The sequence below is a fragment of the Oreochromis niloticus genome, linkage group LG18 (assembly GCF_001858045.2).
Source record: "Oreochromis niloticus isolate F11D_XX linkage group LG18, O_niloticus_UMD_NMBU, whole genome shotgun sequence".
NCBI lineage: Eukaryota > Metazoa > Chordata > Actinopteri > Cichliformes > Cichlidae > Oreochromis > Oreochromis niloticus.
In genome coordinates, this window is record NC_031982.2 from 26,746,439 (window position 1) to 26,760,993 (window position 14,555).

General features: G+C 39.3%; 1 protein-coding gene across 2 annotated transcripts in view; it reads right to left on the bottom strand.

The window, feature by feature from the left end:
- Window positions 1-14,555, bottom strand: part of kirrel1b (kirre like nephrin family adhesion molecule 1b) — an 80,853-nt gene that overhangs the window by 17,985 nt on the left and 48,313 nt on the right. For both annotated transcript variants that reach the window (XM_013272702.3, XM_013272701.3), the window contains exons 3-9: window positions 8,707-8,856; window positions 7,060-7,217; window positions 4,917-5,067; window positions 3,438-3,543; window positions 2,594-2,742; window positions 1,172-1,299; window positions 615-741 (exon numbers count right to left, since the gene is read on the bottom strand). In XM_013272702.3, the coding sequence (XP_013128156.1) occupies window positions 615-741; window positions 1,172-1,299; window positions 2,594-2,742; window positions 3,438-3,543; window positions 4,917-5,067; window positions 7,060-7,217; window positions 8,707-8,856 (969 nt within the window). The remainder of the gene's footprint in view (window positions 1-614; window positions 742-1,171; window positions 1,300-2,593; window positions 2,743-3,437; window positions 3,544-4,916; window positions 5,068-7,059; window positions 7,218-8,706; window positions 8,857-14,555) is intronic.

The following is a 14,555-nucleotide window of genomic DNA, read 5'->3' on the forward strand; positions in this document are numbered from 1 at the left end:
GAGGTGGATGATACAAATACTGTTACTGTGTTCACATTAAGTGTCTGATTAGTGAATGAGTGCCAAAATAATCAGCAGATCATTAATAAAATGAAAAAAGCTTTTAGCTTTTCATTTGCAAGGACATACCAATGATTTTTTTTCTGTCCCCTTTTCTTGTTTGACCAGGAACTTGGCCATTTAGTGAAGATTTAAGGGGCATTTGTGAACTCTCTTTTTATCACTGTGTTCTTGGTGAATCAGTTTTGATTTATTAAGTACCTGCTGGCCGCTCTGTGAGATTTTGAAATATTGGGTTTTGGCCTGTTCATGACTGAAAAATTAGCTGATTAGATCGTTTGGGTCAGGCCAGAATAAATCAGGTCAGGTCGACAGGCCCATACAGTACTGTGCTCCATTCGCTCAGTGGCTTCAGCTGTCAGAGCGATTCAGATAGATGCATGCTTACATTTAACACTAGATCAAATAAACACATCCTGTGTGGTTTCATTATTCCTTGTTCGACATAGAATTAGGGCTGTGCTTTGTGTAGGGGGATCTCTTTACACATGTTGTGAGTTTTGCTAATATCGACACTTTTCTTGATAATGCAGAGTACGTGAAGATTAACTGACCGTTGACAGTGAGCGTAACCTCGGTCTCTCCCACGCCAATTCGAGGCACGATGGCCTTGCAGACATACTGGCCTGCATCAGCCTGGCTCACTGACTTCAGATGCAGTTGGTTGTTGTTGCTTAGCACCTGGACGCACACACACAGGTAGGGAAAAAAAAAAACAGGCTGATGAAGAGGAAAAGAACAGAGATAAGCAGACTGGAGAGAAAAAAGGAGGGTGGAGGGAGGATTATCTATTTTTAATTCATATAGCATGTTGATTTACTTGGAGGGCACCATTAGTTTTTTCCCCTCAAGCTTTTTTTAACTTGTTAGCTAAAAATTAAAAATTTAAGATATGAAGATGGCTTTACAACTGAGCAAACATTAACAAAATCTAGGTCCTTAATATAGATGTGCTTATATATTATATGGTTAGGACTACGACTACATTAGCTGTTCTCACTTTATGTTCTATATATTTCAGTAATTAATAAGTATTTACAGAAATAATACTTTAATCCATCATGAATTGGTGATCTTATATTTAAGTTCAAAGGTAAAAATGTCTTTTTACCATGCTGGAACCCTTTTTAGTCCAGGTGAGGGTGAGAGGAGGGTTTCCAGACCACTTGCAGTTCAGAGTGACGTCTGCATCCACATCCACTGTAACCGGCCTGGGCTCCACTACCAGTATGGGGCCAACTGCAAGAAAATAGCAATCAGTTCACCAAATGAGCAACAAAAGGATTCCTACCAAAGTCAAAGTCAAATTTATTTATATAGCTCCTTTCATACAAAGCAATTCAATGTGCTTTACAGAGACAAAAAGCAAAAAGCATTAGGACAAAACAAAAATACAATAATTACAATTATATTTCATGTTAAAACTACAAAAACAAAATAGTTTTTAATCCAGATTTCAAAAAACTAATAGATTCTGCACACCGAAGACCAGAAAAGCACTTTAAAGCCTATTTACACTGCTTTGGTAGTTTTTGCACTAATTTTAAAATTCCCTTTTTAGTCTTTAAGGTTCACAAGTCTACATGGCCTTGCATCAGACGGCCTCTGAAAATGCTATTGTTTTATGAACTGGGAATGCCCCGCAGAGTCTCCGGTTCTTCTCTTTTATCTGTTCCTCAAAGCAAAACAACAAACATGTAGTGATGCTTTCAGCCATTACACTTCAAGCCACAGCGTTACAGGGAGGGCAGAAGGAGCCCATTAGTACGATTATTAATGGCAGTAGTAAAATTAGTAGTAGTAGTAGTACTAGTAGTAGGAGTATTCACTTTTGCTGTTTTAATAGAATAAAGATTTTTATGTAAATATATTGAAAATTTTTGTCAAACTTATAATTTTAGCTATTTTTATAATTTTCAGCAGTCTTCTACACTTTATATTGTATAGAACACATTATATACAATATATAGTACTACAATAACACACAGTTTATTACTGTGTTTCTGTTTATCGTAAAGCATCTTGAGGTGGCTGCTGAGTTGATTTGGTGCTACATAAATAACACTGAGTTGATTTTCATTTGATTCGTTTAAAAAAATATTGATTAGTTGAACTGTCTAGAAAGTGTGATTACAGAGAAGAAATTATATTTTATTATAGCAGAATTCATTCATATTCTCTAAGAAAGAACTGTTCATTTCACTATCATAAAGCAAAACATTTTTGTGCAACATTTTTCTCTTTTTCTCCTTTTTCACTGCGTTCTTTTGAATATGTCCTTAACTATGAAGAACACATTGCTTCTTTCACATTTTGTTATTTACCTAATTCATTTAAGTGTCTTTTTAACATTTCTTTATGTTTAGGAATTTGACATAAAACTCTATTTAAACTGAGAGAACATGCAATAATAGCCTATTGGGAATTTACTCTGCGCAATACACGGATGGTGTATGGTAACAATATAAATGCACAAAGCGCATTCATGTCATCAGAATCCCACTCAGCTCAGGAGTGTTTGCACTCTACTCACAGTGCACGTCCACAAGGATGCTGACGTTAGTGCTTCCCACGGCGTTAAACACCTGACAGGACACGGGCTCGGTGAAGAACGAGTGATCTGCGGTGGTGACAAACACGCTTTCTCTGGCTCCCTCCAGCAGCACGCCACCTTTAGCCCACCTGACAGTGAGACACACAGCACAGTTCAACATGTTTCTAAGCGTTGTAAATCATTGTTATGTAGACCTCCCAGCGGGATGTTTCAAAAGCATAATGGCTTTTTGAGGTTATCTAAATGTTAGATTTCCACCATAAGACAATGATTCTTTTTATATTATCAATTAAGCTAACATTTACACGACTTTAATACGAAAACCTGAGGGAATGATTGCAAGAAATTTCTCTTCATTTCTGTTATCCGTGCTGTATCTTGCCAGATACCTGACTCAAAATCAAATAACCATATTGCACATCTTCCATTAGATGACATTTAATGTTCACTCAGTAGGCCTAGTGCCTAAGTACCTGGCAGTGTTCCCACACAGGGACCCTCTGTTGGAGTCTCAAACCTCAAATTACAACCATCGTGTTAAACTCCAGCATTTTGCAGTTTCAGTGCTTCAGTGCTGTCGCTTAAGATAAAAGTCAGCGTTTAGCTGTACAAATGTTCAGTACTTTTATCAATTCTGTTCTCTAAGCAGAAATTGCTATTCAGGAGCAACAGCAGGGAGAGGGTATAAGCGCACTCACACAGATGAAAGAAAACATATTGGCTTTAAACATCTTATCTGCTCTGCAGGACAAGCATCAAAAAGTTTCTCATAGCCTGAAGTGCACAAAAACCTATAAACACATATTAAAAAAAACATCCAGACCTGTAGCCCATGATAGGAGGGTTGGCAGTGGCCTGACAGGTAAAGGTAACCCTCTCTCCCTCAAGGACAGAGCGAGGCTCGATGGACAGGGTCACAGTGGGAGGGTCTACACAGGGAGAGATACACGTTTGATATATATTCTAAATGAACTTAACAATAATGTGAACATAAAGTGTATTTATAAAATATGCATGTAGCAGATGGCAATCGAGAAGTACCTTAAACCTTCATTCTTTTAAATGTTCAACAAGGGACACCTCCTATGGTTGCAAAAGGAACTCTGGTAGTAAAGAAAACTCTGGGTTCTCTTACTCTGAGACCTCAGTGAGCACATTCTGATGAGTTTTTTGTTCTCATTTGAAAGTTTCAGTCCTTAGTGAATATAAAAGTGTGCTCATTTTATATATTACAGTCCCCATTAATATCCAGAAGAACAATAAAGCAGATTATGACTTAGGGTGGAGCTAGCATGTGAATGACAAGCAGCTACTGAAAGAGCAAGCAGCGTCACCCAGTTTCCCAGATCTGCCCTCTGCTTGAAATTTCTAAAATGCTGATGGAGAAAATGCTTAAAAAGCCAAAGCTTAAAAACACTGGACTCTGCAAATCAGAACTCACAGCGGTGCCTTTATCTTTTATATAGAGATCATGAGTGTGAATAATATAATGACTGCATACTATATGAACAAAAGTACTGGGCCACATACATATTACAGCCTTGGAAACCTATGCCGTGAAGCGCCCGGTGCACAGTTTTTGTGCTGATGTTGCATGAATGCCAGAGGAGGTTTGGAAACCTGCAGTTATTAAGTTAGCAGAGTTTTGGGAATGTGTCTGAGTTTCTAGAGTTTCTAAATGCTTTGCAATAACTCTTCTCACAGCTGATTTTGGAATATTTAGGAGGAACAGTGGCATCCTATTACAGTGCTACACTTAATTTCAATGAGCTCTTTAGAACAATCCATTCCTTCACAAATGTTTGTGAAAGGCAGGCTGCATGTCTAGGTGTTTGATTTTATACATCTGTGGATATGGGACTGTCATTCATATAACGTCGTTCAAGGAGAAACTGGTTACTTATAGACTTCTGCACTGATCCTATATCTTAAGTAAAACAGTTATTAAAGCTACTTTTTCCTTCTTGACAATAATTCCTGAGTTCTTCACCATAAAAACTTTCTGGTTCAGTAGGTGATGAAGTACAGTAGATTCCTGAACTGCTTCAGGCCTCCAAATATGTGCTAAAACAACACAAATCAAGCTAAATCAATTTGGAAGACATCCAGATCTGAGAATGTATTGAAAATTACTGACATGTATATTATTTTTTGCTGGTAATTACTTCAAGTTGGTGAGTGCTGGCACAGCTAATTAAAAATATTTACAGCTTTTGCAGTTTGCCTGCAAAAAATTTGTTCTGCTTCGTCACCAGAGCATCTATGTGTGTTTAGAGTCTTGCAGACAGGAAGAGTAACATACGGTGAACATTGAGGGTTAGGGTGGTTCGTTTCCCCATAGGTACAGCTGGATTGCTGGCCACACAGGTGAAATTGCTGCCACTGTCCGTGTCGACTGGTGTGATGGGCAGGTAGCTCCTGGTCGTAACCCTTTTCCTGTCTGGCAGCACTTCCTGTTCGACAAAGAAAAAGGCAGAGACAGGGCAAGCATTAGCAGGGGAGACGATGGGATAAGAGGAATTTAGGGAGAAGAGCCCACAGAGTAAGATCAAAGAAAAGATAGAAGAGAGGAAGGATGAAAAAAGGAGAAATAAAGGTAGAAAGACAGGTGGGGGAAGGAAAGAGACACTGGTGAGTTACTAATGGAGCCATGAGAGATGAGAAATAATTGAACATAAATAGAAATCCATGGACAGAAATAGAAAAAAATATATAAAGTATGTGAAGTTAAGAAGGAAAAGAAAGATAGAGGAGAAAAGAATTGATAGATGAATCAATAATGTAAACAGTTCTTAGTGGCAGTCATAAAAGAGACGCCATAAATCTTCTTCAGACCAACATAAACATAAAATCCAGCTTTCTTGGAATGAGGAGGTGGCATTTTTTTAAAATGCAGCCACAAAATCTGTCAAGAAACTGTGTACAGCTTTCAGTGTAGTTTAAATGCGTGGTCAGTAACAGGGTAATATAAGAGCAGCATGTAATATGTATGAGCATGTGTGGGGGGCATAAAGCTGGCTGTGAAGAGATGTAAAAACATCTGTGTTTGAGTGCGTGAGTCAGTGTTTGCTGCTGCATCTCTGTGCATATAAAAGCGCGAGTGTGCATATGCGAGCGAGTGTCTATGCGTGCGCGCGCTTGTAGACCTGCTTTCATGTGTACAGGAGAATATGCGGGATGGCGAGGAATCTGAACACGGAAGAAATGTAACACTGCGACTGTGTGCAAGGTGTCACCAAATACATTTCCTGCCTATATGTGTGTATAAAAGAAAATCTCTGGCAGTGGGTTAATAAAACATGTCTTGGATCTTTGTGTCTTTCAAGTTGTGTCACAACTGTAAAGCGAGGAATGCAAGAGATGTCTGGAAAGCATGTGCTCTGCTTCCGGGTAGAGGACATGGCTGACACTCGCAATATAAAGTCTACTGAAGTAGGAGTGTAATTAAACACATGTGTTGAGAAGGTGTGCAAGTGCTACGGTATTTTTTTTTCTAATACAAAAATTATGAAATACCACAAGTACATCTACTTAACCACTAATTTTAATTAGCTGCCCCTGCAAACTCCCTTTAGTGCATCAACTGAATTGTTAAAAGACATAAAAATAGAGTCTGTGGTATTTTCTAATTCATCACTATGGATGAATGAAGCAATGCACAGCAGCCCAAAGAGGGAAATGCAATGTGCCTTTTAGTTTGTTTGTTCTAGTATTAGTTGTTTTTTACACATTAACATTTACATCTACTCAACATGCTGTGTTAACACTGCTGACTTTGGCATCTCTCTACAGCTGACAAAGAGCAGGAAATTTAGGACTGAAAGTTTGTCGTGACCTCTTTTAGTATGTTTCATGGCTTAATTTTCATTTCAAAATGTAAGAACTTTGGTGTAACCGTGGTTTCTCAGTGTGAGGGGAAAAAGGTAGTTTAGTTTGATTTAGCAAAGAGATTTCAGCAATGTTTCTGCACCTTCATTGCTGCTACTATAGCCAAAAAAAGCCTATTGAAAGTTTCTGTCTGTTGATTTGTAGGTTAAAATGTGTAACCATTAATCATTTCTTAATAAATATGGTGAGTGTATTGTTGACTAAACAGTAAGGAGCGCTTTGTGTGAAATACTAATGATCGGCACACTATTTCTCGACTGGAGGACTTCTGGGAAGCCGCCTGGCCCGAGGGTGTGCATACTGTATTTACCCGTCATAACACGCCTCCAGCAAAAAAAAGCATATAAACAAATAAACAGACAGAGTGGATTATATTACAAAGATTGCATTGTTCTACAGTTTGTATTACATAGTCTTACAGCGACAAGTGAACTCATGATCATCAAAATCATCATTATGTGAGCTTTACAAACTCCCCCTGGAAAAACACACACACACACACAGACACACGTGTGGCTGCTATTATCTGCATGTGTGCATGGGTGTGTATGAGTCACCGTGGAGTGGTAGGCCCCCTCCACAGGAAGGCCATTCTTGGTCCACTGGATGTGCGCTGCAGGCTTGGCCCCACGAGTCACACAGGTCAGGTTGTGTGAAGTACCAGCCATCAGCAAGAGCTCGGGGGCTCCCTCGACCACTGGGTCCTCAGGGGGGACTGAAGGGGTGATATGCAAATTCATATTTTAAAATGACACATTTATGTAAGTTTGAACACATAAATAAAGAAAAAAACTTTACATATACATATAGTACACCATAAAAACACATAATACTGTCTAACCTTTCATACATATCAAAAGACTAGAGGCATGATTTTCATGTGTTTCTTTTTTAGGTATTGATGTCTTATTTAACACAATTAGCTCCTTGGTTAAGCTTACCGTTTAAAGGAGTTGTTCACCCTCAATTAAATTTATATATTTTCCTCGTGCATTTCCTCTCTTGTTTAATCTACAGATTTTTTATGGTTTGAGTTGCCCAGTTCTGGAGATACTAGCTTCACCCAAGTGCCAAAAACAAGCAAACAAACTAAAAATCAGCAGCGATGTCTCTCTCCAGAAAGCATGACCCAGTTACTCAGAAAATCCACAATTTTGTTGTGAGCTGTTTCATAGGAGCTATTTTCTTACCTCTGTCTGCATCCGCCCACCAAAGGAAGGATGCAGCTAGCTAACATTACAGCTCAGCTGAAGGAGGTCGTCTTTAATGTTTACACCCTGTCACACTGTCACTAGAATGAGTTTCTCATCACGAGTAGATGCACGCTACCTTCTGCACAGAGGTATGGTTATTGGATGTAGTTTGGTGGAATAAAATTAGACCTGCATAAAACTTCTAACTGGTTTGTCGCCTTGTTTGGTTATATTTAAGGGAAAGCAACTTCTCTATAGCCAATATCTGTAAAAATGGGCAATTTACCCCAAAACTATCTAAATGGACCAACAGCACTCAGAGTCAGAGGAAATATATACACATTGGGTGAATTACCCCATTAATGTAAGTATATGGCGATGGTTAAGATGTCCCAGGTTATCAATCATATTGGCAGTGCTATGTGATTGTAAGTGACACCCATTTGACTAATTATTACCAAACCTTCTAAATCTTGGTAAGCAAAAAATAGAAATACTGGTTGCCTAACCTGAAAGTTGCATATACAGCTGCAAAAATCTTTCTTACTTTGAATTCTTGTGCTTTTACAAAACCAGCACAATGCAGGGACATTTTGAAGCTAATAGGTGAGACCTAGGTGTTGGTTAATTTGTTTTCATGCAATATTTTGTGTATTAGTGTAGGCTGAACTGAGATTTGTTTTTTTGTCAGACACCTTCCTGAAAGGGTTTGGGTAGTGGCAGCTCAGTTGTTTTTAAAGCTACAGACTCTCAAACAGCACATTTGGGACTATAACAAAAGCAAGCTGGCACAGAGGCTTGAATGAATGAACAACTTCTGCAATTTCCACTTAAATGTTAAGGATGTGGGAGATTTATATTAACTTATGACAAGGTTGGTTTAATGAAAGCAAAAAGGAAACCCAAACATTTACTGAGAGGATTCAATGCATAATTACATAACTAGTTAGAGGAAAATCAGAAAAATGCATCAGAAGAAGACCCCTGTATCAGTAGCAGCGGGGTACTTACTGAGTACATTGAGCTTGGCCCTCCTGGAGCGCAAGGCGGCCTCTGTGGCCTGACACTCGTAGAGAGAGTCATCAGAAAGCTCGGCGTTGGAGATCTCCAAGTTGTACTGGCCGATGTCAAGAGAACGCAGGATACGATACCTGGGCCACGCTGTTGAACAAACCCAGCAAACTTTCAGTTAGAGAGCATATAATTCACACTGTGACTCATTTACTTCAGTCTGTTTTTATTACAGTGACGCCAAGTCACATACTTTTTTGTACATAGTGAGCCAACTTGAAGGGAAGACTGATTGTTCTGAAATGATTGTTGGAGTGCAGGAAGAGACATTAAATGCTTCTATTACAGACATGAGTCATCACAACAATACTGGATTCACTGAATGATCTGTATCTGCTGTTTCTGAGGAGGAAAGTATATATTTTTTAGAAATACTCGGTGATGATTTCCTGTTGTGAAATATTTTGTTTCCACGTCACTTAGAAGAAAACAAGCTGGTATTTTTCACATTTACCCTTTCTTGTGAAATTGTATTGAAATCTATGTTAAAAATTATGGTTAAGCTATTCAAAATCTCAAATTCCTAAAAAAGTTTAGTCTATGCTACAAGTAACTGATAATAAAAAGAAATGTTGCTAATTTAAAGGTGGCATTCATCTGAATTCAGTAATATTCCAAGATAGAAAGTAGGCCTTTCTATCTAGTCTCTTATTTTCTGAAAAGAGATGTCACTCTTTCATTTTTTAGGTGATGTTTTGTAGACTGTAGACAAATTTCATTCACCTCTGTTTTGTCTGGAGGTTGCAGTCAAAAGCTGAAACTTTATGACTATAAATTAAAACTCTGTGTGTGTCTGTAACAGAACATACGTCACAAAAAACAGTTTCTCGGTAATATTGGTGAACTAACCATTTAAACTGTGGTTCCTTGAGGTACTTGTCATGTCTTTTATATAAAGACCAAAAACGAAAACCCAAAAAGCTCTTCTCCATCTTCTTTCATCCAGTTTTTAATATTATTTCTGTCCTTCATGTAACTGTGCAACAGAGGACTCGGACCTGATTTGTTCACAGGATAAAGCAAATGTAAAAGCTCTTTTGAAATGGATAAATGCTGAACCCCGATTGTTTTACATCCATCACAGGCAGAGAACAGAGAGCAAGGCGACACATATTTATGGGAAAGTGTCAAAGCTTTTTATCATAATACACAGATAACATGATTTATTGAATACCTTTTTTCATTAACCACAGCATCTGGAGATCACAATGATATGATATGCCCTCTACACAAACAACACAAGGGGGGTAATGAATGCATGAGGACACACGCACAACGGCAGTATAGTAACACAGTTAGCGATAAACAGCTAAATGGTTTTTGCACTAACACTGATCAAACGTGGCCACATATTCAATAACGCCACATCAATTCCTGCAGAATTACGGGCTGCGCTGTTCCAATTACAGCACCCTCTTTTTCTCTCTTTGAACCCTCAACTCGCAGACAAAGACATAATTGAGCGTGACATCCCACTAGGGGGCACTCATTGATCCTCCGTGCCCAATCCTAACATGACATCATGGATTCAGATGGCAAAGGCAGGCAAGCAGGCAGGCAGTTGGGGTGCAAGGAGGAAGAAGGAGGTTGGGTGGAGGGGGACAAAAGTATTAGTGGAGATTACATCATCCACTCCAGCACCTCGCAGCATAGCAACCACAGAGGTGAAAGCACCCTGGGGAGAAGGAGAAGAAGGAGGAGGAGGAGAGGAGGAGGAGGTTGAGGATGAACAATAAACTGCCACCACTTAAGCCTGCAGGTAGTGAGAAGATGCATGTGTGTTTTGGGTATTTGCGCTGTTACGTGATCCACACATGTAGGTGGCTGTACACTGATCATATATTAACTGGATTTAAACTGTATTTATCTGACATTTTACAGGCACAGCCAGGTGATGTCTAGAAGCTGTTTTGGTCTGTGAATGAACGCAGATCTCCTGCGTATGTGTGGGTGAGCTAACTGCAGGTGAGAATTGCACTGCACAATCTGTACGCCTACACTGTCATCCACAGCTGTATGTAATCATACAGGGCGCATAATAACAATCACTTATACATCATACAGCAAACATCTGCACCTTAATGGATCACCAATGAATTAATAATATTTGCTGGTGCAAATGTTTACAACTTGCAGACTTCACGACATGGCTTCAGGTTCAGGTTATGAGATGAGCATAAGGCTGAGTGACCGTATGTCACGGCGGGAAGAATGGCAGCCGACGACTAAGCATAAAAGATGGACAGAAGGCGATGATAGATGGTTGAGAAGCAGGAAAAGAGACAAAGAGGACAACATGTTTATCAAATGTGTTTGTCAGCAGGTCCACGCTGTAAAAGGCTACAAGGACAAAGAGAGCATTACCAACAACAAAATGAGAGCGGGAGGAGGAAGGGACGGGGATGGGACCGACAGAGAGGAGAGTGAAGAAATAAAAAGCAATAGAGGGGATCTGGGAAGCCAGCAAGTGATGGTGAAGCTGTAGTTTTAAAGATGAAGGAGCAGGAAATAAAGGCAGTGTGAGGGAGAAAGAGAGAGCGAGAGAAGGCGAGAGAGACGTGCAGACCTTTACTGAACCTGTGAATTAAATTGAGTTGAACACAAGATTCACATCACATGTCAGATTATCACTTGTGTGACTGTGTGTGTGTGTGTGTGTGTGTGTGTTTTGTGTCAGTGTGTGTGGGCGGTGTGTGCGTGTCTGTGTGGGTGGATGGGTATGTGGTGTTTTTTGCGTGCTATACAGCATGTAGCGTTCTTTGTGGATGAATTTACAGTGTTATGAGAAATGTGATGGGTGGTTTAGAGCTGAAAGTCTGTGAGTGCTAATGTGATATTTGTAAGTGCTAATACAAAAGTTTTTCTCTTACATTTTGTGAGAAGATGAAATTGCACATTAAAGCAAAAAAAAAAAGCAGCATGTTTATGTATAAATAAAAGCTTTCCTAACTATTTCTCAATAAATTGTTTAAAATAGCTTTAAAGGCAGAATGAATGAAAGCTGTGCAGTTAGTTTTTCTTCCATCTATCCTTTTTCTGTGGATTATGCAGAGTTGGATCAAGGTGGTTGTAGGCTTAGCAGGTCAATTCTAATGTTTCTCTCCTTAAAAACATTCTTCAACCCCTAATGAAGGATTCAGATGTGTCCACAGGTCAGATGAGTTGTATCATCTGTCTTGGGTCTACCCTATGAATCACAGGGTCACATACCAGATGGAAAATCAACTGTGAAAGCATCCAGTCAAAGTTGCTAAAATGGTATTTAGATACGTACCCGGGACCGGCTCAACTCGATCCATTCACGAAGGAGCACCAAGTCCTCTCAAAGACCCCTTGGTATTTTAAAATATTTCACATTGCATCTAAGAACCTCAGCAGCCTTTATTCTTTCAGTTGCTACTCAAAACTTGACCCTAGGTGAGAAGACTGACTGGTTAATAGAAAGCTTCACCTTCCAGCTCAACTCCCTTTCCACCAAGTGCTCTGGTACAATGTTTGTGAAATACTGATCCCTTGATACTTCAGTTGACACATGTATAAAACACATGTAAACTGGAAGAACAATTTTTCCATCACACCTCAGTAACTTTTCCAGCATTAAGAGTTAGTCTAATGTGGTATGGCAGGAGTGAAGCAGGATTAATCCTTAGTCCAGAGTTGAACAGCCAATCAGAACCTCCCTTTGAGCACCATATATGAGCTTAGCCAGGGATGCTGAGCAGTTACATTACAAATTACAGCAGACCTTTTCTCCCTTATTCTGGTTTCCTGTTAGACAGACGCTGTCCCCGACCTCCACACGACATGAAAACGCATCTTCGCCTAGACGGTTTAACAAAGTCCGGAGCTTTCAGACTCTCATGGAGAATTTAAGAGCTCCTTCACTACCTCTGAAGTTTTGCCTCCTCCACAGAGGATGTGTTAGTGGGATTCAAGAGTTTCTGAAAGTGCTCTTTCCACAGCAAAACAATATCCTCAGTGTGGATTACTGCTAAGCATAGCCTGGGCTAAGACTTGCTTTCCTTTTGCTGAGTAGTCTGAAGGTTTGTCAGAACTTCCCTGGATCAGCTGAAAGTCCTTCTCCACAGACTCCTTCACTCATCCTGCATTTAAATTTTGGATCCACAATCACCATAGCTACAGCACTTTAGACCTGCTGGTACGGTCTGGTACATCCCCCAGGCTAACTAGTAGGGATCAGTAATACTACATACTGCTTAGACCTTATATGTTACACTGCAAAAGTATATTTGCAATACTCTCAAAAAGCCTATTCATTTAACATAACATGTGAGTTGGAGAAACTCAAAAATCATGATCACAGAATAATTTTTTTTAAACTTATGAAAGTGTCAAAAGTATTGACTTAATTTTTGACACTTAAAAGTTGTCTTACTGCTGAAGTTAACACATTTCAGTAGGTGCAGCTTTGCCTTGAAGACACCTTTCGCCGTTTCATTATGGCTAAGTGAGCAGTTGGCGAGGTTTTGCAGTCAGCAGTTTCCATAAAAACTATGGGTGATCACAGCAATCTGCTATAGCGGCAAAAGCAACAAGGATTTTTGTGCAGCACCGAACACGTGTTTAGCAGACATGTTTCTCCATCCACAGCAAACAACCTTTCGTAACGACTCAACAGCTGATTGGGAATACACGTTATTCCGAAGCTGCCTGTGTTTACCAGGGGGTCTCTGACTGGTCTCTAGTCCGGGGACTGGGGATTTTAGCGATCAATTTCACCGTAACTGCTAGCAAATGACCAGGGAAAAATCCTTTTTCACGAGTAGCTAGTGATTTCAAGCCAGTTACCAATTGGTGTGTAGGGATGTATAACTGCAGCCTTAAACAATAAACGATTGATTTCCAATAACTTGAATTGGGTAAGTAGTTAAGAAAATGGGCAGATGGAGAGGAGCTTTCATGGACTGTTAGTTAGGTTTTTTAGAAATCATCAGTTTCTTTTTTCTATATGCTGTTTTCTATACTTCTCAAAAACTACACATTTGTAAAAGTAATCATCTTATTTGCATTTTTATTTATGTGTTTATATATTATGTATAATGGAATAGCTTTCTTTCTTTCCAACACTTTCATTTGTATAAATCAATAATGCACAGCCGATGAAGGTGACAAGATATGGTAGTTACCTGATTAATGTGTTATAGGGATGTTAAATCTGAATACTTGATATGCTGCACATTCTTAATTCTGTTTCAGTGAGCCTATCAGCTCATTTTTTTACCTGAAAGTTATCCTGGACAGAGGTCTATAAGCAGCCTTATTCATAAGCAATGCTAGCATTCAGTAAGCCACAGTGGTCAAAAGCTTGTTTGCATATTTTGAAGAAAATGAAGGTGAGGTTAGTTGAGAATGACATTTTTTGCTTTTCTTATTCTTCTCCTGGCCTCTCATTCTTTGATTTTGCATTTCTGAGTTTCATCTGATTATTCCACGTATACAGAAAAAAAAACGGGTTTCTGTTGTGGCTTTGACCCTTTGACTCTCACTTTTGGCTGCTTGTGATGTTTCCTCATCTTTAAAATGAAGCATATTCTACTGTTGCACTCATAGTAAGTCATTCTGGATGTGCGTGTCGGCTTAAAATGTAAATGTGAATGTGCGTCTGCTTTTGTCAGCAGTGTGAGGGATTTTCTCTAATTCAGCATGATATACAGGACTCATTTTTGCCCAGATTGTCACTCACACGCTCTTAGCTCTCTCTCGCATGGTACAGCGTTCATTCCCTTAATGTTAAAAAACCCCTACACTTTTCAACCATAATAGCTTTT